Genomic DNA, 18,382 nt, shown 5'->3' with positions numbered 1-18,382 from the left:
GCTCCGCCACTGCAGCCCCCTCTGCTCTAAAAACCCCCAAACACCCCAAATCCCCGATATTTTCAGAAAAGTCTAACCCAGACACGCTTCTGTGGGTGTGACACAACCAGAGTGAATCAGCTGCGATCAGCTGCAGCTCCAGGGTTTGCTGGAAGGCAGCAGAGAGGGGATGGCTCCATCCTTAAGCTCCAAAGGAACTTTGGGGAATCCAAGAAGACAGGGAAGAGGTGGATTGATAACAGAGTTCAGAGAAAGGGCGGGGGGGAAATGATCCGAGTTGTCAGGAACACAGCTGAGGAGGGAAAATCAAAATATTTGGGATGCAACCATCTGGAGTCAGTCTGGAGTGGAAGGACTGAGGGGAGAATGGGAATGGGAATGATCTGATCTGATCTCTGAGGTCACAGTGGGTATAACGGCATTAAAGTGGAGCAAGGCATCAAAGCCAGGGAGAGGCAGAGCTGGGAGGAGTGTTCAGATGGCGCTGGTGCCTCACTGGAACAGGAAAATGCTGCAGCCTCAGCTGCTTAAAGAAATCTTTAGAGATGCCATGGACAGGCCTGATCCTGCTGTGTCACTGGGCTGGCTGAAGTGACCTCCTGAGACAGCATTCATCTCCTCCCCTGGGATTCTGTCATTAAAATCACATTGATCCTCTGCCAGACATGCAGCAAAAGGCCCAACTTCATCACATTCCTGCTGCTCCAAGATGCCAGGCCCTGGATGGGCATCTCCTCATGGCCTGTCCTGCCCCACAGAGCCTCTCCCCTGGGGCAGGACCTCCCATGGATGCAGCAAACACCGTGGGAAGGGCTGAGGAGCAGCTCTTGGCTCAGTTTGGAGGCAACCAGTTGCGGGAACTGAACTAATTGCAGCCTCCTGGGATTTGTTCAGCAGAGCCCGAGCGTGTTCCCCCTTCTCGTTACCGAGCATCAAGTGCCTGATGAGAGAGGGATTTGGGGACAAGACAATGCAGAGATATCTAGCACAAAATGATTAGCCAGAATGTATTGTTAATAAGCTGCTTATTCATATAATTGGAAATTCTTTGCAGCTGGGGTGTCAGTGGAGGCTGAGTGTGCTGCTCTGCTGGAGCGGGGCAGGTACCGGCCCAGGGGACGCCGTGCTGGCACAGCAGCTCCTGCTCCTCCTTCAAGGGCAGGGAAGGACACAGGGAGGTGAAGGAGAGGCAGAAAGGCTCAGCCAAGCCCTGCTGGTGAGGGGCACAATTCCCAGTGTGGAAGCACGGGGTGTCTGGGAGCAGGGAGAAGCACAGACCTTCTCCTTACAGCACCCAGAGAGAGAAGGGGCAGCTGCTGGGGAAGATGGAACAGGAAAGCCTTATAAATATGATTGTCTAGCAAAAATTTTTGAGAATATAGAAACTATGAGATGGAAATGAAAGCAAGCTTTGAGATCCCTCAGTTACTGAACAACTGGAAAACAATGGTGTGGCCACTGAAGGTGATCCCCTTTTGATGGAACAACACCCTCTGCTTGCAGACAGGCCCAAGGGTCAGAGCAGACCCTACAGCTTGGCAGAAGGGCCCAAAGAGGAGTTTTTAGGGTTTAAAATGTAACACAGTGTGGTAATGTAATGATTCTTATAGGCTGTATGGAAATGCTATAGAATTTGTATCTTGTACTAGATTGGTTAGTGAGAATCAGAATATTCAGCACAGAAGATGATTTATTGTATTGTAATGGGAACCTCTTACTCTCTTACCCTCTCATCCTCTTTCTCATCCTCTGTCCCCCTTCTCTTCTCTCAGTCCTGCTCTGAGCTGTGTTTGGCAGCTCCCAGCAGGGCCCTGCACCCAGGCCCTTTGCAATAAACCCCAAGTTCCAAGCCCAGAAGAAGATTTATTGTATTGTAACGGGAGCCTTGCCCTCTGATCCTCTCTTTTACTCTCCCATTCTCTCTTTACCACGCTCTTGCCTTCTTTCTCTTTACCTCTCCCTGTTTGGGGCCTGCTCTGGGCTGTGTTTGGCAGCTCCCAGCAGGGCCCTGCACTTGACCCTTTGCAATAAACCCCAAAATCCAAGCCCTGGCTTCAGAGATCTCTCATCTCCATCCACCCCCACCATCCCACCCCCTGACTCTCCTACATCCAGGGAAGCAGATCAGCCCTGACACTGCTCCTGCTTCCCCAAGCAGCTGTTTGGGACAGAACCAGCTGTGGGAGATCATGGGGGAGCCCCCCAGAGCTGCCCCCAGAGGGGGCTGTGGTTGTGGGATGCACACACAGCAGCTCCAGCACTCACCTGGAGCACTGCACAGCAGCTTTGTGTGGGTTTGCAGAGTTCCTCAGAGGGGCTGGGGGAAAGGAGGGAAAGAAGCCATTCCCCATTCCCCCTGTTAGCCCTGCAAAGCACCTGGGTGCAGAATCAGCTGCAGGAAACTCATGTGAAATTCAAACTCCAAATTTGGAATTTCAGATTTCAAACCCTGGAACATTTCCCTCCCACCAGCCAGGGAGGAAGAGGAGCCAGGTGTGCCGACCTCACCACGGGCCGGGGGGACAGGAGGGTGACAAAACCAATGCCACCAGCCAGGCAAGAGCAGCAGCAGCCTCTGGTACCAGGAGAGGCTGCGTGCTGGGCACAGCCACTTCCCCAAAAGCACCCCGAGATTGCTGTAATATTAATTTTGTAACAAAACATGGGGAGGTGTTTCCGCTTGAGGCAAGAGCGAGAACTCAGCACTTCCCCCCGAGCTGTGTCACTGCCAGGCAGGAGAGGCCAGGAGCACCCAGGCTGGCACGGGACACGCTGGGCAGCCCCCAGTGATGCCCCTTCCCTGGCCATGGAGCTGAGAGCCCTGTTCCTGCTGCCACTCTGCTTCCCAGGTAGGAGAAGGGCTCGGGGGACAGGGAGAACCGTTCCCACCTCCTTCCTGCTGCCCTGGGAGCTCCTGCAGCACCAGCACCAGGCTCTGGGCTGGGCAGTGGGCGGCAGGGAAGGGCAGTGGGCGGCAGGGAAGGGCAGCCCCAGTTCCCTGGCTGTAGGAGCATCGGGGGTGGGATGGTTGGGATGGATGGAGAGGAGAGATCTCTGAAGCCAGGGCTTGGAACTTGGGGTTTATTGCAAAGGGCCAAGTGCAGGGCCCTGCTGGGAGCTGCCATTTTAAACCCTAAAAACTCCTCTTTGGGCCCCTCCTGCCAAGCTGCAGGGTCTGCTCTGACCCTTGGAGCTGTCTGCAAGCAGAGGGTGTTGTTCCATCAAAAGGGGATCACCTGCAGTGGCCACACCGTGGTTTTCCTGTTGTTCAGTAACTGAGGGATCTCAAAGCTTGCTTACATTTTCATCTCGCTTATAGTTTCTATATTTTCAAAATCTTTTGCCAGACAATCATATTTATAAGGCTTTCCTGTTCCATCTTCCCCAACACCTGGCTACTCCAGGTTTCCAGGATGGTCCATGCTGGGTGCACAGAGCCTTTCCCACCACTCTGGCCCTGCTCAGCTCCTCTGAGGGCAGCCCTGGGTCAGGGCAGTGTCTGTGCTCACAGGGGTCCCAGGATGAAGGAAGAGATGAGGATTTGACTCCATGTTTCAGAAGGCTGATTTATTATTTTATGATATATATTATATTAAAACTATACTAAAAGAATAGAAGAAAGGATTTCATCAGAAGGTTGGCTAAGAATAGAAGAGGAAAGAATGAATAACAAAGGCTTGTGACTGACCAGACAATCCGAGCCAGCTGACTATGATTGGCCATTAATTAAAAACAACCACCTGAGACCAATCCCAGATGCACCTGTTGCATTCCACAGCAGCAGATAACCATTGTTTACATTTTGTTCCTGAGGCCTCTCAGATTCTCAGGAGAAAAGATCCTAAGGAAAGGATTTTCCATAAAACATGTCTGTGACACAGGGCAGGGGTGCTGTGGTCAGGGCATGGTCCCCATTTGGCTGCAAGGACGAGGGGACAGCTGCAGCCTCTGTGCCACACGTGGCTTGGAGGGTCAGCACCTTGAGCACCCTGTGAGATCGAATCCCCCGCTCAAATCTCAATGCTGCCCTTCCCATTTCCAAGCAGGTGGATTCAGCATGGAGAGGGATTTTGGGGTTTGGAGTCCTTCCAGCCACCGGTGTCCACGGGGGAGGTTGGAGGCAGTTTCCCTGTGTGCCTTGAGGGGCAGCCCTGCACCTTCACAGAAACGGTGATGGGGAAGGGAAAGGGCTGCCCAGGGAGCTGGGGGAGTCACCACCCCTGCAGGTGTGCAACAACAGACTGGAGGTGGCACTGAGTGCCATGGGCTGGGTGACAGGGTGGCGTGAGGACATGGAAGGGGCTTGCTGATCTCAAAGGTCTTGGTGATCTCAAAGGTCTTTTCCAGCCTTGTTGATTCTGTGATTCTGTTGTGCTGTGATCCTGTGATTCTGTGGTCAGCTCCCCTCTCCCTCACCACATCTGATCCTTCCAGGTCTCCAAGGCCAGGACCCAGAAGCCTACAGACGACGGGAAGGGGACACTCTGTACATCCAGTGTCCTTATGCAGTGGGGACTACTGACTCTGAGATAAAATACTGGTGCCTCCCCCAGGGAAGGGCGGGATGTAAAGAAGTCCTGCACACATACTCATATGAAGAAACCAGATCCCAGGATGGGAGAATTAAAATTAGGGATAACAAAGCTAGTAAGACTGTTTCTGTCACCATGAGTGGCCTCAAGGCAGAGGACTCAGGCACATATTTCTGTGCCGTTTATAGTTCTTACTACACATATCCACGGCTAAAGACGATCTCACTGATTGTTTTCAGGGGTGAGTACCTGTACCCCACCGAAAGCCAAGCCTTGTCAGGAGGCAGCATCACTCCTTCCCCTGCTCTACCCCCCTCTCCCCCACAGCTGAGCAGCTTCCCCTGGTCCCCCCAGCCCCATCCCCAGCCTCGCTCCCTGCTTTCCCTCCCACATAGGGAGAGAAGGAGCCCCACAGCCCTGCCTGGTCCTGCTGGCTCCCACCTCCCCTGCCCTGAGGGAGTTGCCCCAGGGCATGGTCTGTCCCAGGTGCCCCTGTGCCCAGTACTGACTGGGCAGTGCCACCTTTGGTGTTTCACAGAGCTGCTCCAGTGGGAGCTGGACACCCTGACAGTGCGGTGCCCAGAGGGGAGTAATGCCTGGTGCCAAGCTGGGTCCAAATGCACAGCCTCTAGGACGGGACGAACACCTTCAGCACGCAGTGAAATGAAATCCCTGCAGGACAGAGTATCAGTGCAGTATACTGCTCAAAGGGCTCTCATTGTCACCATGAAGAACCTGCAGATCCAGGACTCTGGTGTGTACTGGTGTGCACTGGACTTTGGGCACACCCAGAAAATGGAGTTTGTGCTCTCTGTGTTCAAGAGTGAGTACCTGCCATGTTCTCTATGAGTACCTGTCATGTTCTCTGTGTCCCCATGAGTACCTGCCATGTTCTCTATGAGTATCTGCCATGTTCTCTGTGTCCAAGAGTGAGTACCTGCCATGTTCTCTGTGTCCCCATGAGTACCTGCCATGTTCTCTATGAGTATCTGCCATGTTCTCTGTGTCCAAGAGTGAGTACTTGTCATGTTTGCTGTGTCTCTATGAGTACCTGCCATGTTCTCTGTGTCCCTATGAGTACCTGCCATGTTCTCTGTGTTCAAGAGTGAGTGCCTGCCATGTTCTCTGTGTCTCCATGAGTACCTGCCATGTTCTCAGTGTTTAAGAGAAAGTACCTGCCATGTTCTCTGTTTCCCTGTGAGTACCTGCCATGTTCTCTGTGTTTCTAAGAGTACCTGTCATGTTCTCTGTTTTGCAGGGATCCAGAGGTACTGCAGTGCTGGGGAGGGGGTGCTGCTGTGGGACCCCTCTTTGGGGTCTCAGCACACATCCTGGCTGTTTTGCAGGGACACAGAAGCTCACAGCCAAGGAGTCAGCCAACATCACTGTCGAGTGTCACTACAAGATCGCAGACTACAGCACTGTCAGCAAAGCCTGGTGCAAAAGGGAAGAGGGAAAAACATGCAAAGTGCTGGTCACCACCAAGCCAGAGTCCCCAGCAGCAAACAGCACAGCTTTGGAGCGTGTCAGGATCCAGGATGACACCCAGCAGGGCATTGTGACCATCACCATGGAGCAGCTGCAGGTGCAGGACTCGGGTGTGTACTGGTGTGCGCTGCAGGACGGCTCCGGGCTGCTCCGCATGGAGGAGATCACACTCAACATTTCCATGGGTGAGTATTGGTATTTTTACCAATATGGCTGGACAGGACATGCCTGAGCTTGTCTGGCCCTTGCTGCTGAACCAAATAGTGACAACTGTGGTGTTTCACTGCTGAATGCAGAGCAGCCCCACAGTGACCATTCCTCCCCTCGTGTCTGTGATTGCAGCGTTGCGTCGAGGACGTGTTTCATACTCTGAAAACCAAAGTCAAGAAACTCTTCTGGGTGACAGGTAAGGCCTAAATGAATCTCTGAGCCTGAGCACTCACAGGTTACTCGTGTTATACACTTGTGGCAGGCAGGCCCTGGGCACTCTGCCTCCTGCCTGTAGAGGAATTGGATATGACAGGATCCTCACCAAAGGTGGCCTCTCCTCCTCCAGCTCCTGCCCTAATCCTAAATCCAAAGAGGCAGATTGGTAAAATTGTGGCACAGCCTTCTGCAAGTGCTCTTCTCTTCTCTTCTCTTCTCTTCTCTTCTCTTCTCTTCTCTTCTCTTCTCTTCTCTTCTCTTCTCTTCTCTTCTCTCTACTGCACTTCACATGAACAGAACCCCCAAATTCTCCCCCTCAGCCTCAAATTTGTTTCCTCCTGAGTACTTAACAATGGGACAGTCCTTGGCGGCTCTTATTCCATTTACCAGTTAAACGTAATGGATTTTTCTCCCTTTGTACATCTGCTGTCATCATTGCCACAGCAGCACCTAAGAGCAGAACCATCCCTGCTCCGGAGAGCCTGGAATTGTGCTCGGAGCTCTGAACTCTGAGCTTTGTTTCTGAAGCCTGGAGAATGGTTTAGGAAAAGCTCAGAAAATACGGCCAAGTAGAAAAATCAAGAATCAGGAAGCAGGAAAGGTCCCCAGTGTCTCCTTCCCCTTCTGAATCAGCAGGGACTTGCCCAGGCTCACAGAGGGAGGACCCTGCAGTTTCTGCAGGAGAACCAGACCCTCCTTCCAACTGAGCACATAAAACCTGTCCCTGTCCCTCTTTTGGCCCCCGTTTGGTGATGGGCTGTTAAATCATCCCACCCTGGTAACTGCCTTCCTCTCCTCTACCTGCAGTGAGAACACCTTCCTCATCCTGTCCGTGGTGCTGCTCATCCTGCTGCTCCTGGCCCTGCTCAGCTGCACAGCCCTGGCTGTCAGGCACTACAGGCTGCTCCTGAGAACAGGTACGTGGGGCTGGGGCTGTCCCAGGTGAGCTCAGAGCCCTGGGAAGGTCAGTGCCTTGGTTTGGAAAGCCAGGTGTCTGCTAAGGAAAGAGCCTCCCCTGAAATGGAGAATGTGAACCCTCCCCACCCCTCTGAATTGCTGTAAATTTTAAATTAAAGGGCTCTCAGGCAAAAAATATGGGAGCAGGAAATAACAGTTCTTTAATAGGGAAAGGAAAAAAATAAACAATGCAGTACACTAGAACAATGCAGTACACTGCCAGAGTCAGAACCCAACCTGACACCCTGTGGGTCAGGGTGTTGGCAGCAGCCCCATTGGAATTGTGGCTCAGCCCTCCTGCAGTGTCAGGGCTGGTTCTGCTGGAGCAGGGATCCTGGAGAAAAAGGGTGTAGTATTGCTCTGAAGATGCAGTGGAAGAAGAGGCAGCTGCTGTTGCTCTGGGGAATCCCGTGGAGAAGCCGTGCTGGTGTTCCAGAATCTCCAGATTATATCCGGGTAGGAATGTTTGAAATCTCAAGATTATATCCAGGTAGCAATGCTTGGCTCCTCCCCCTGGGCGGAGCATCTCCCCGTGGGATGCTGTAGTTCTTATCAGCCATGCAGTGACATTCCATAGCTGTTATCAGCAGATGTCCCGTGTCAAGGGAGGAGTGATGTTGGTCACTCAGAGAGATAAGACAAGCTGCCCACTTGACCAAGGTAATCTGTTTTACAGATGGCAATTGAAAACATCTTGCATTGCAATCTGGAAGTCAGGTTGGAGGTCTCAAGGCAGGCTCGTCCCTGCCTCCCCTCTGAATAAATCAAACCCAGGTTCCTCCAGAGGTGCAAACACTTTAGAGGAGCAGTAAAGAGAGCAAAAAGTGTTCCCCAACCCCAGAGCAGAGGCACATCCCATCATGGGCAGTCCCAAACCTCCTCAGGCAGAGCTTTTCATGGATTTCTCCTCATCTAAACCCTCTGATTTTGCCTCATTCTAAAGGTAACAGAGAAGCAGAGGACACCAGTGACCGAGCAGAGGGCACAGCACAGGTAAGGAAAATGAAACATTTCCCACACGGTGCCAGACCCCTGACCAGCAGCCTGGGAGGAGCTGTCAGACCCAGCTGGTGAGGAGCTTGGAGCTCAGTTTGGTTATAAACAGGAGGGAAATTGTATTTAATGGCAGCAGAGAGAGGAATATTCATAACTGGAGAGAAAGGGGGGTAATTAATGCAAGGAAACTCCAGCAGGAGCAAACCCAGTGGAGCAAATTCTGGTAACCCTTGAGAAGAGACTCAAGGAGTAGCAAGCAGGGTCAGAGCATGAGGCTCCACCTGTATCCAGGAGAGGTGGGGAAGAAAAGAGTTCCCTGTTCCTTCACCTCTGTCATGACCAGAGATAAAATTGGACACAGCTTCTCCTTTCCTTGGGAAGGAAAACCAGAGGTAAAATTGGACACAGCTTCTCCTTTCCTTGGGAAGGAAAATTAGAGGTGAAATTTGACACAGTTTCTCTCTTTCCTTGGGAAGGAAAATAAGAGGTAAAATTGGACACAGCTTCTCTTTTCCTTGTGGGAAAATCTCCTTCTCCTGGCAGCAGCTGTGCCCTGGCACTGACTCATGCTAACAAGTGTTTTCCCTTTCTTTTCCCAGCCTGGCAGCTCTGGGAGGAGGGAAAGTTCTCAGGATGGCAGCAAAGGTCCAGCATACATCCACCTGGATGTGCAATCCCACCCCAGCCCTGAGGATCCTCTTTACTGCAATGTGGAACCCAGCCAGGCTCCCAGGAACCCCCAGCACGTGGAATATGCCATCATTGCCTTCAACCAGGCCCCAAGGACCAGCAAGGAATGAAGCACAGAACCCCAAACAAGCCAGAAATGGGAGGAAGGAACTGGGATACACAGTGGGAGTGAGGACAGGAGGTGTGTGGACGGACAAGCTGAGCTTTGCTGCTGTGTGTGTGGTGTTTGCTGAGCATTTTCAGCCCTCCCTGTTGCTTTAGAAAGCAGAGGTTTTGCCACTCTTGTGGCAGGCAGAGCTGTGGAGGCATTCCCAGGATCTCTTGTACATCTGCTTTTCCAATCCCATTAAAGTGCAGAACCTTGGAGAGGCAGGTGTGCAGAGGAGCAGTGTGGACATGGCTGGGTGGGATATCCACCCCAAATCCTGCCCCGGTCCCAAGAATTCAGCTCCTGTGGCCAAGCAAACTCATTCCAGTGCTGCAGGGATCAAACCTCACTGTGGCTGGGTTCATTTCCATGGAATGGGCTGGGGACGTGAGTGCTGGATTCCAAGAAAAAGCAGAACCAGCTCCTGCACTTCCCTGTCTCTGCTGGAAACGCTCCAAATGACACATTTCGTTTAACAGTCATGTGGGCAGCAACGTGAAATGAGTTTTTGGGGCTCAGTTTTTGGATTGCAGAGATCCATTTTAGGTCTTCTTCTAGTCAAGCTGAAAGAACTTAATCGTTTTTAGTTTACAATTCACTTACAATTGTTGAAATTATTGTATAAAAGGCTCAGCCAGGACAAAGTCCTCACAAGAGCCTATTTTTAAATTTACTTCTGTTTTATCATTACTGATGATCTCACAAAAGTGTTTGCCTGTGACTTTTTCTTCACTAGAAATAGATTTCCACAAATACCACTCCTGATTTCCCTGCCCAAGCCCTGCTGGAAGTGACAGACCAAAGGGGCCTGACCCAGCCCTCATTCACATCCAACAGGCTCCTTTTGCCAGGGCTGCACCAGGGAGGCTGATGGAAATTTTTGAGATTTTTCAGAGTTGACCTGACAGAAAAAAAAAAAAAAAAGAAAATGGTTTTGGAAATGGTCCGTTCAAGCCCAACATTCCCCCAAAAATTTGCTCTTCATGGGTCAAGCTGTGGAAGAGTAATAGCAAAAAACACTGGAGTGGAAGAGAGGCATTTTTTGGGAAGATTATTGAGGAGAATCCAGGTTTGTGCTCACTGGAATGAGAAGGAACAAAAGCTGCAATCAGCCACCTGACAGAGAATTTCTGGTCACTGTGAGGGACCATTTTCTTGACTACTAACTCGAGGAAAGGCACATTTAGGAATGGCCAGGCCTGCAGGTTTAGCACCACACCCGTTTCAGAGCCAGGGTCTGTTTGTACTTCCATGGAAATAAATCACCTCAAAAATTAAAATCCAGCAGGCCACCCCCATCAGTCTGCTGATATTCTGGGGGGTCCTTGGCTGCATTTCTGAGCCCCTCCAGCTCTGTGGCATTGGCTGGCTCAGAATCCCAGCACAGATCCTGTGCCCTTTGTGCCAGGTACAGAACAAGGTGGGTGCTGGGCTTGTTTAAAGCACCCACAGCTTCTCCTGTGGCCCTGCCCTGCTGTGTGTGCTTGGCTTTCACACAGGGATGCTCCCACAGGTTCTTCTTTCTCCTGGAAATCCAGGGGATGATGTCCTTGTCTTCTTTACCCTCAGAATGCTGCCAGAGCCACCAGGAGATCCTCCCTTTCATCTTTCCAGAAATTCCCCCCATGCACAGCTCCTGTAAATAATTTATTTGGAATTTATGATTTATCTCCATCGTGCTTGGAGTGCCAGGATGAGGGGGTGGATTCCCACCACCACAGGGATTTTGGGAAGGAATTTTTCCCTGCAAGGGTGGGCAGGCCCTGGCACAGGGTGCCCAGAGCAGCTGTGGCTGCCCATGGATCCCTGGAAGTGCCCAAGGCCAGGTTGGATGGGACTTGGAGCAGCCTGGGATGGTGGAAGGTGTCCCTGCCCCATGGCTGGGGTGGAGCTGGATGAGCTTTAAGGTCCTTGCAACCCAAACCACTCTGTGATTCCATGATTTCTTTAAATACTGCTCCATGATTCCATGAAATCCTGCTCTGGTGGGGGCAGACACCCAGCCTGTGGCCCCAGCCTGCCACGTGCTGCTCCCTCCCAGTGCTGATGCCTGAATTTTCAGCCCACGAGGGCAATGCCTGTTCCTGGAGCATTGCTCAATGTGCAGGATGAAGAGGATGCCAAGTTCCTGTGCTCCTTCCTTCCGTCACAGCAAGCAGGGGGAGAGGAGCTGCCCCTGGGCTGAGCCAGCTCGCTCCTCTCCTGCTCCTTCTCTGCTCAGCCCCATGGAGAAGCTCCTGAACCTCACCTTGCTCTTCCTGTCAGGTAAGATCCCCACGTGGTTTTGGGGTCAGGTAAAGGGGGAAGGATTAAGGCAAAGCTTTGTCTCAGTCCGAAGGCTCCATCCTCACTTTTCCCTTTATTTACCAAACCACCCATCAAAGGGTGATCCCAGAGCTCCCAGGTTTCCTCACAGGGATCCTTTTGAGTCAGAACAGGAACTGCTGATGAGAGAAGTCCTGTGTGCAACGTGAAATTGCAAAATTCTGGGCTGTTTGCATTAGCAAATGGGATTTACATAGATGCAAATGGTCACAGGTGGGGCTCAGGGGCAGGGAAATGAAAGCCAGTGAAGGGCGCAGCTCTGAAATCCCACACACCTGGGTTTTCCAGCTTGGAAAGGAATGAAATGAGGTGCAGGGCCCAGCTGGGGCTCTCTGCAGCATTTTGGGAGCCCAGATCTCACAGCAGAGCAGGGAAAGGCAACAGACTCAGGCTGTGGGAGCACAGGAACCTGTCCCAAAAATTGGGGTGAGTTTGGGAAAAGTTCACTGTGCTTTGCACCCGAGAAAAGAGGAGGAGCATCAATAGTTTATGATCTGTCAGCAGAGTTGGTTGAAAAGAGAATGACACAACATTTTCCAGGGAATCTGTCAGTGATTCTGTTGGAGAGATGTTTTGCAGTGCTGTGGGAATTCTGGGGCTGGGGGAAGGAAGGGGAAATGGGAGAAGCAGTTAAAGAGTTTTGGAGGGGTTGAACAGGACTGGGCTGGATATTCCATGAGGTAAATTATGTTTACATGGAACAACACATCAAGATAAAGCCCTGTAGGTGTTGGATTGCAGAGATCCATTTTAGGTCTTCTTCCAGTCAAGCTGAAAGAACTTCATAGTTTTCAGTTTACAATTCACTTACAAATGTTGAAATTATTGTAAGAAGTGTTATTAAAAGGCTCAGCCAGCACAAAGTCATCACAAGAGCCTATTTTTAAATTTCCTTGTGTTTTATCATTACTGATGATCTCACAGAAGCATTTGCCTGTGAGTTTTTTTCACTAGAAATAGATTTCCACAAATACCACACTGCACTTCTCTCTGGAAGTATGAATAGCTCAGACTGTCCCCTCTGCCTGTCACAAAGAGGAATGGAAATTAGAAATAAGGAACCCAGACAATTAAAAAAAAAAACTCAAGCAGACAAAAACCAGTTGTCAACATGGTTAAAATTAGTAAGGTATTAAAAGATAGGGTGGAAAAAAAAGGTTAAACTGGATTTGATAAGTGGGATTCAGAAGGAACAGGGCACTGGTTTGGGGGTGTCACTGGGACCAATTCCAGAATATCTGAGCCAAGATCTGAGCACAGTGGGTTGGTCATGGGGAAAGTGGATGGGTGACATCCTACAGGTGACAACGCTGAGGGTGACAGCCATCTACAGGTGACAACCCTGAGGGTGACAGACAGTCCTTCAGGTGACAACCTATGGGTGACAACCCTACAGAGACACACCTGCAGGTGATAACCCCACAGGTGACACTCCTACAGGTGATAACCCCAGAGGTGACATTCCACAGGTGACAGCCCTATGGGTGGCAGCACTACAGGTGAGGCACTATGGGTGACAGTTCCACTAGTGACAGCTCTACAGGTGACAGCCTCATAGGTGACATCTCTATCGGTGACAGCCCTACAAGTGACACTCCTAGAGATGCTAACTCCACAGGTGACACTCCACAGGTGACACTCCTACAGGTGACAGCACTACAGGTGATGCCCTATGGATGACAGTTCACAAGTGACACCCCTACAGGTGACATCCTACAGGTGACATCCCTATGGCTGACAGTCCTACAGGTGACACCCTATGGGTGACAGTTCCACAAGTGACAGCCCTACAGGTGACATCCTTATAGGGAGACATAGTCCTACAGGTGACATCCCTATATCTGACAGTCCTACAGGTGATAGCCCTACAGGTGACACCCTGTGGGTGACTGTTCCACAAGTGACATAGTCCTACAGGTGACATCCCTACGGGTGACATCACTAGAGGATGAAAAGGGCGTTCGACATCTCAGCAATGAGGGATAGACCTGGAAGAACCTTGGCTCACCTGTCCCTCTGTCCCTCCATCCCTCTGTTCCTCCATCTCTCCATCCTTCCATCTCTCCATCCCTGCATCCCTCCATCCCTCCGTATTTCCGTCTTTCCGTCCCTCCATCTCTCCATCCCTCTGTCCCTCCATCCTTCTGTCCCTCCGTCCCTCTGTCCCTCCATCCCTCCATCCTTCATCCCTCCATCCCTCCGTCCCTCCATCCCTCCGTCCCTCCATCCCTCCATCCCTCCATCCTCCATCCCTCCGTCCCTCTGTCCCTCCATCCCTCTGTCCCTCCATCCTCCATCCTCCATCCCTCCATCCCTCCGTCCCTCTGTCCCGCAGCATCCTGCGCTGCCGAGAACGTCACCGTGGTGGCCGTGGAGGGCGACACCATTTCCATCAACTGCTCGTACGACGCGCGGCAGTGGTGGCGGGACAAGAGCTGGTGCCGCCAGCTGGGCCGGGGGCGCTGCCAGCCCGTGGTGAGCGCACCGCCCGCCTGGCTGCCCCTGCCCAGGCCCAGCCGGGGCAGCACCTCCATCAGGGACGACGCCCGCGCCGGGCTGCTCACCGTCACCATGCGGGGCCTGCGCCGGCGCGACGCGGGGCTCTACCAGTGCCAGACGGGGTTCCTGGGCCACACGCGGAGCCTCAGGAGGGTGCGGGTGGAGGTGCTGGCAGGTGCGTGATGGGGGCTCCGAGTTTGGAGGGTTCCTCGTGGAATTTCAGGGCTTCCTACCTGGAATTTCACAGGTTCCTCGTGGAATTTCAGGGGTTCATATTGGAATTTCTCGTGTCCTTACTGAAATTTCATGGGTTCCTATTGGAATTTCATGGGTTCCTATTGGAATTTAATGGGTTCCTGTTGGAATTTCACAGGTTTCTACTGGAATTTCACGGGTTCCTACTGGAATTTCACGGGTTCCTACTGGAATTTAATGGGTTCCTGTTGGAATTTAATGGGTTCCTGTTGGAATTTCACAGGTTTCTACTGGAATTTCACGGGTTCCTACTGGAATTTCACGGGTTCCTACTGGAATTTAATGGGTTCCTGTTGGAATTTCACAGGTTCCTACTGGAATTTCATGTGTCTCTTTTGGAATTTCATGTGTCCTTATTGGAATTTCACAGGTTCCTATTGGAATTTTACATGTCCCTACTGGAATTTCACGTGTCCCTATTGGAATTTCACAGGTTCCTACCGGGATTTCATGTGTCCCTATTGGAATTTAATGGGTTCCTGTTGGAATTTCACAGGTTCCTATTGGAATTTCACTTGTCTCTATTGGAATTTCACGGGTTCCTACTGGAATTTCACATGTTCCTACTGGAATTTCATAGGTTCCTATTGAAATTTCACAGGTTTGTACTGGGATTTCACGTGTCTCTATTGGAATTTCACGAGTTCCTACTGGAATTTCACGAGTTCCTACTGGAATTTCGTGAGTTCCTACTGGAATTTCATGGGTTCCTACTGGAATTTCACATTTTCCTACCGGAATTTCACGTGTTCCTATTGGAATTTTATGGGTTCCTGTTGGAATTTCATAGGTTCCTACTGGAATTTCACAGGTTCCTCTTGGAAGTTTACAGGTTCCTATTGGAATTTCATGTGTCCATACTGGAATTTTATGGGTTCCTGTTGGAATTTCACGGGTTCCTATTGGTATTTCATGGGTGTCTGCAGCTGCCAAGGACCCACTTGAGTCAACATCTACTTTTGTCTTGCTCTAAGGAGGTTCTGTGTTTCATGGGCCTCTCTTTATTCCTGATTTACAGCAGCGTGGCGTCACTGTTAGAGGGTATCTGAAATATCACCTCCTTATTGCTCCCAGTGCCCCATCTCACCTGGGTTACCTGTCCAGCTAACATCACCCAGAAACATCTGCAGACTAAACTGTTGTGTTTCCATCAGCAGCTGACCTGGTGACCCACGTGCCAGAGGAGCCCAGAGCTGTGCAGAGCATCTCCAGGTGAGCCCAAAACTCCTCGTGCTGAGATCTCTCATCTTCCTAGGACTAAGGCAGCACCACAAGAGATTTTTTTCAAGGTTGGACCATCCCCTTCATGGCTGTTTCTGCTTCCCCACAGGTCCCCTCCTGAAGTGGATTTCACTGTTTTCTACATCCTGGCTGGATTCCTGGTGGCCAAGTTCATGGTGGCTGTGCTGGTCGGTGCTGTTGCCCACAGCAGGAAGAACAGGGAGAGAGGGCAGAACCCAGAACTGGGTGAGCAGCAGGAGCTCCCAGTCCCTGCTGACCTTGGACATGATGGAATCGGCCTCTCCTGGGAGAGCTCTGCATGAGCCAAGCCAAAGGAATCCATGGAAAAGGCAAATCCATGGAAAAGGCAAATCCATGGAAAAGGCCACCTGCCATAAGGAAAGGACCACTACTAAACACAGGTCTGGAAGAACCTGTCACTCTGGAGAGGTTCCCATTTTCTTCATCACCTCTTCCCCTTGGTGTCTCATCCCCAGGCAGTTATTCCAGACCTCATTCCCAGGACCATTCCATCATGCTCTGAACTGACACCCATCAGCTTCCTGTCACCTCAGGTGACAAATTCTGTCTTTCCAAGGGGAGGAAGAGCAGCTCCCAAAAGCTGCTTTGGACAGTGGGGATGGTTGGAGAAAACCCCTGTTGGAAAGGGGTGAGGAACTGCAGGACACACCAGGACAGGGATGGGGTCTCCTTGACCTCTGAGGCAGCTTCTCCCATCTGAAGGGACTTTGTGAACACAGGAATTGTCTCTCTGTTGTTCTCCCTGTGCTTTCTCCCAGGCTCCCGAACCCGTGGGCACTCACGTTTCTTTTTCCCTGCAAAACTGAATAAAATCCAGCTGATTCTCTGGGTTGGTGTGGATTCCTGCAGGACACCAGGTGACAGAACAGAGGTGATGGTTGGGACACCCTGGAGTATTCAGAACATCCAGGAACACTCAGAGCCTGCAGGACAGGCTGGAACATCCAGAGGCAGCAGAAACAGCAGCTCAGAGCCCAACCTCTCATTGCCCACAGAAGCAATGACCGAAATTTGCTTAATTACACTTTTGGGTTCTCATTTTTAGAGTAGTTCTGTGTTTTGTCCAGAAATTGAAATTCATGGTGGGACATCTGGCAACCTTTGTCCTTCTGAGGTCTTTCCCTCCTACCACTGCGAGGTTCTCAGTTTTAAATCAGCAACTTTTGAGGAAAAAATTCTGTGTTGGTTACTGTCTTCTGTCTAGACAGTGACTTGTATGACTGCATCCACAGAGAGGAATTTGCCATCTGAAATAAAAAGAAATTAATCAATAACTTTCTGATTACCCTCAAAACCAATGAATGTAATTTGGTAGGATTGTATTAATCAAAAGCAAATGGGTTTGGGGCAGAAACATTTCTTGGGCTGGTTCTGTCCTTCCCCTGTTCCCTCTGTGCTGACGTTGGCTCTGTGATCTGGACAGGATTTGTTTTTTCCTCTCTTCCCCCTCAATGAATCACAACTCGAGGTTCATCAGAACTTTTGGGGCTGTTTGCAAAAAAAAAAAAAAACAACAAAAAAAGGAACTCCCTGTCCCTCATTGCTCCCATCCTGTGAGGGCCAGCAGGAAACTCCAGCCCTGTGTTTGGTGCAAAATGCTGCCCCAAATTCAAGGTAACTCTGATCAAAGCCCCATTAGAGCTCACATTCCCTTTCACCACACATCCCCTCTGCTCTTCCCCAATTTCGTGAGGCAAGGAGGAAATATTTGCAGCTGTGGATTGAACCAGGGCTGATGTCCTCAAACCAAAACCACTTCAGTTAAAACCACCCAGCTCGGTTTGAACCCAGCTGCTGAGGGTGGGCATGGGGTGAGGGAAAAGAAAGAAGCAGAATTCTGGAAAATAATTGCACTTTTCTAACAGCACAGGTGGGCAAACCCAGAGGAAAGCTGGGGTGCATTTCATTTCCAAGTTACTCTATTTTTTAAATAGCAGGGAGCTATTTCCCAAATAGAGGAAACTGCTCGTGTCTGGCAGCAGCTGATAGAGCACCACAGCCAGGCCAAGTGAGCTCCTTCCTCTGGACTTAAATATTCACCAAAAAAGTATCAATTACTGCCCATTCTGATGAGATTCAGCAGAGTGGTAAAAAAATCTGCTTTATTTTAAACCTATGAGATTTTTCCTGGGCTTCAGAGAGACAAGGAATGCGTTTGACATGTTCTAATAAACAAGGGGCTGCTTGGAAAATATTTGTCAATTTTATAGTATCAATTGTCATCAGCTTGAGCTCCTGGGGTGAAATTTACTCTCCAGTGTAGTGATTTGTTTTCCAAAGAAATAACTCTGTATTTCCCTGTTTGTTGTTTATTAACACACACCTGTCCTCCAGGATAAATCCAGCTTGACTTTATTACAAATTACACCCCTGTTGATCCAACTGCAGAATCCTGTGATCGTGGTGAAATGAGCAAAACATCCCTCAGGGATTATGGATAAATCCCCAAACTCAGCTGACTGAGATTTTCCTCTTAATTCCATGAGCTAGAGACCGAGGATGCTGAACAGGGCACAAAAATGGGTTCAATTTTTGGATATCAAGATTTCAGGAAGATTCCAGCCTGGATAGGGGGTGGCAGGGGAGGGAAGGAAGGTGGGAAGGCAGGGATTGGATCCTGGATTGGATAAACTCTGCTCTCCGAGTGATCCTGCAGCTCTGAAGGTGAGGGTGAGAGAGAAAAGTGAATTCTTGTTGATTGCTTTGATGTGGCCACAAAAGTTTTTTTTACCATTATATCCAAGATTATTTTATAATTCTACTGCAAATTGTCTGGGAAAAAAAACACCCCAAAACCTAGAAA

General features: G+C 50.5%; 2 protein-coding genes across 2 annotated transcripts; both read left to right on the top strand.

Annotated features, from left to right (window-relative positions):
* The first annotated feature begins 2,729 nt into the window (after positions 1 to 2,729).
* LOC132083445 (uncharacterized) lies at positions 2,730 to 9,944 on the top strand. The gene is made up of 8 exons (XM_059488136.1): positions 2,730 to 2,849; positions 4,435 to 4,773; positions 5,071 to 5,355; positions 5,879 to 6,205; positions 6,363 to 6,426; positions 7,254 to 7,363; positions 8,347 to 8,396; positions 8,999 to 9,944. Exons 1-8 carry the CDS (start codon positions 2,807 to 2,809, stop codon positions 9,197 to 9,199), a joined length of 1,419 nt encoding a protein of 472 aa, XP_059344119.1. The 5' UTR covers positions 2,730 to 2,806; the 3' UTR covers positions 9,200 to 9,944.
* An 875-nt stretch (positions 9,945 to 10,819) lies between these two features.
* Positions 10,820 to 16,853, top strand: TREM2 (triggering receptor expressed on myeloid cells 2). The gene is given in 5 exon segments (XM_059488137.1): positions 10,820 to 11,403; positions 11,405 to 11,502; positions 13,898 to 14,236; positions 15,474 to 15,528; positions 15,647 to 16,853. Coding segments are annotated over 5 exon segments (798 nt in total). The 5' UTR covers positions 10,820 to 11,311; the 3' UTR covers positions 15,861 to 16,853.
* The last annotated feature ends 1,529 nt before the right edge of the window (positions 16,854 to 18,382 follow it).

This window comes from Ammospiza nelsoni, chromosome 23 (assembly GCF_027579445.1).
Source record: "Ammospiza nelsoni isolate bAmmNel1 chromosome 23, bAmmNel1.pri, whole genome shotgun sequence".
Lineage (NCBI taxonomy): Eukaryota > Metazoa > Chordata > Aves > Passeriformes > Passerellidae > Ammospiza > Ammospiza nelsoni.
Note: the sequence above shows the minus strand (reverse complement) of the source record. Positions and strands in the feature narration are given on the sequence as shown.

Excerpts from the sequence above, each read along its gene's own strand:
- LOC132083445 (XM_059488136.1), top strand. The coding sequence starts at position 2,807 with ATGGAGCTGAGAGCCCTGTTCCTGCTGCCACTCTGCTTCCCAG. Across the intron at positions 2,850-4,434 it reads GCTGCCACTCTGCTTCCCAG|GTCTCCAAGGCCAGGACCCA; the intron begins GTAGGAGAAGGG and ends TGATCCTTCCAG. Across the intron at positions 5,356-5,878 it reads TGTGCTCTCTGTGTTCAAGA|GGACACAGAAGCTCACAGCC; the intron begins GTGAGTACCTGC and ends GCTGTTTTGCAG.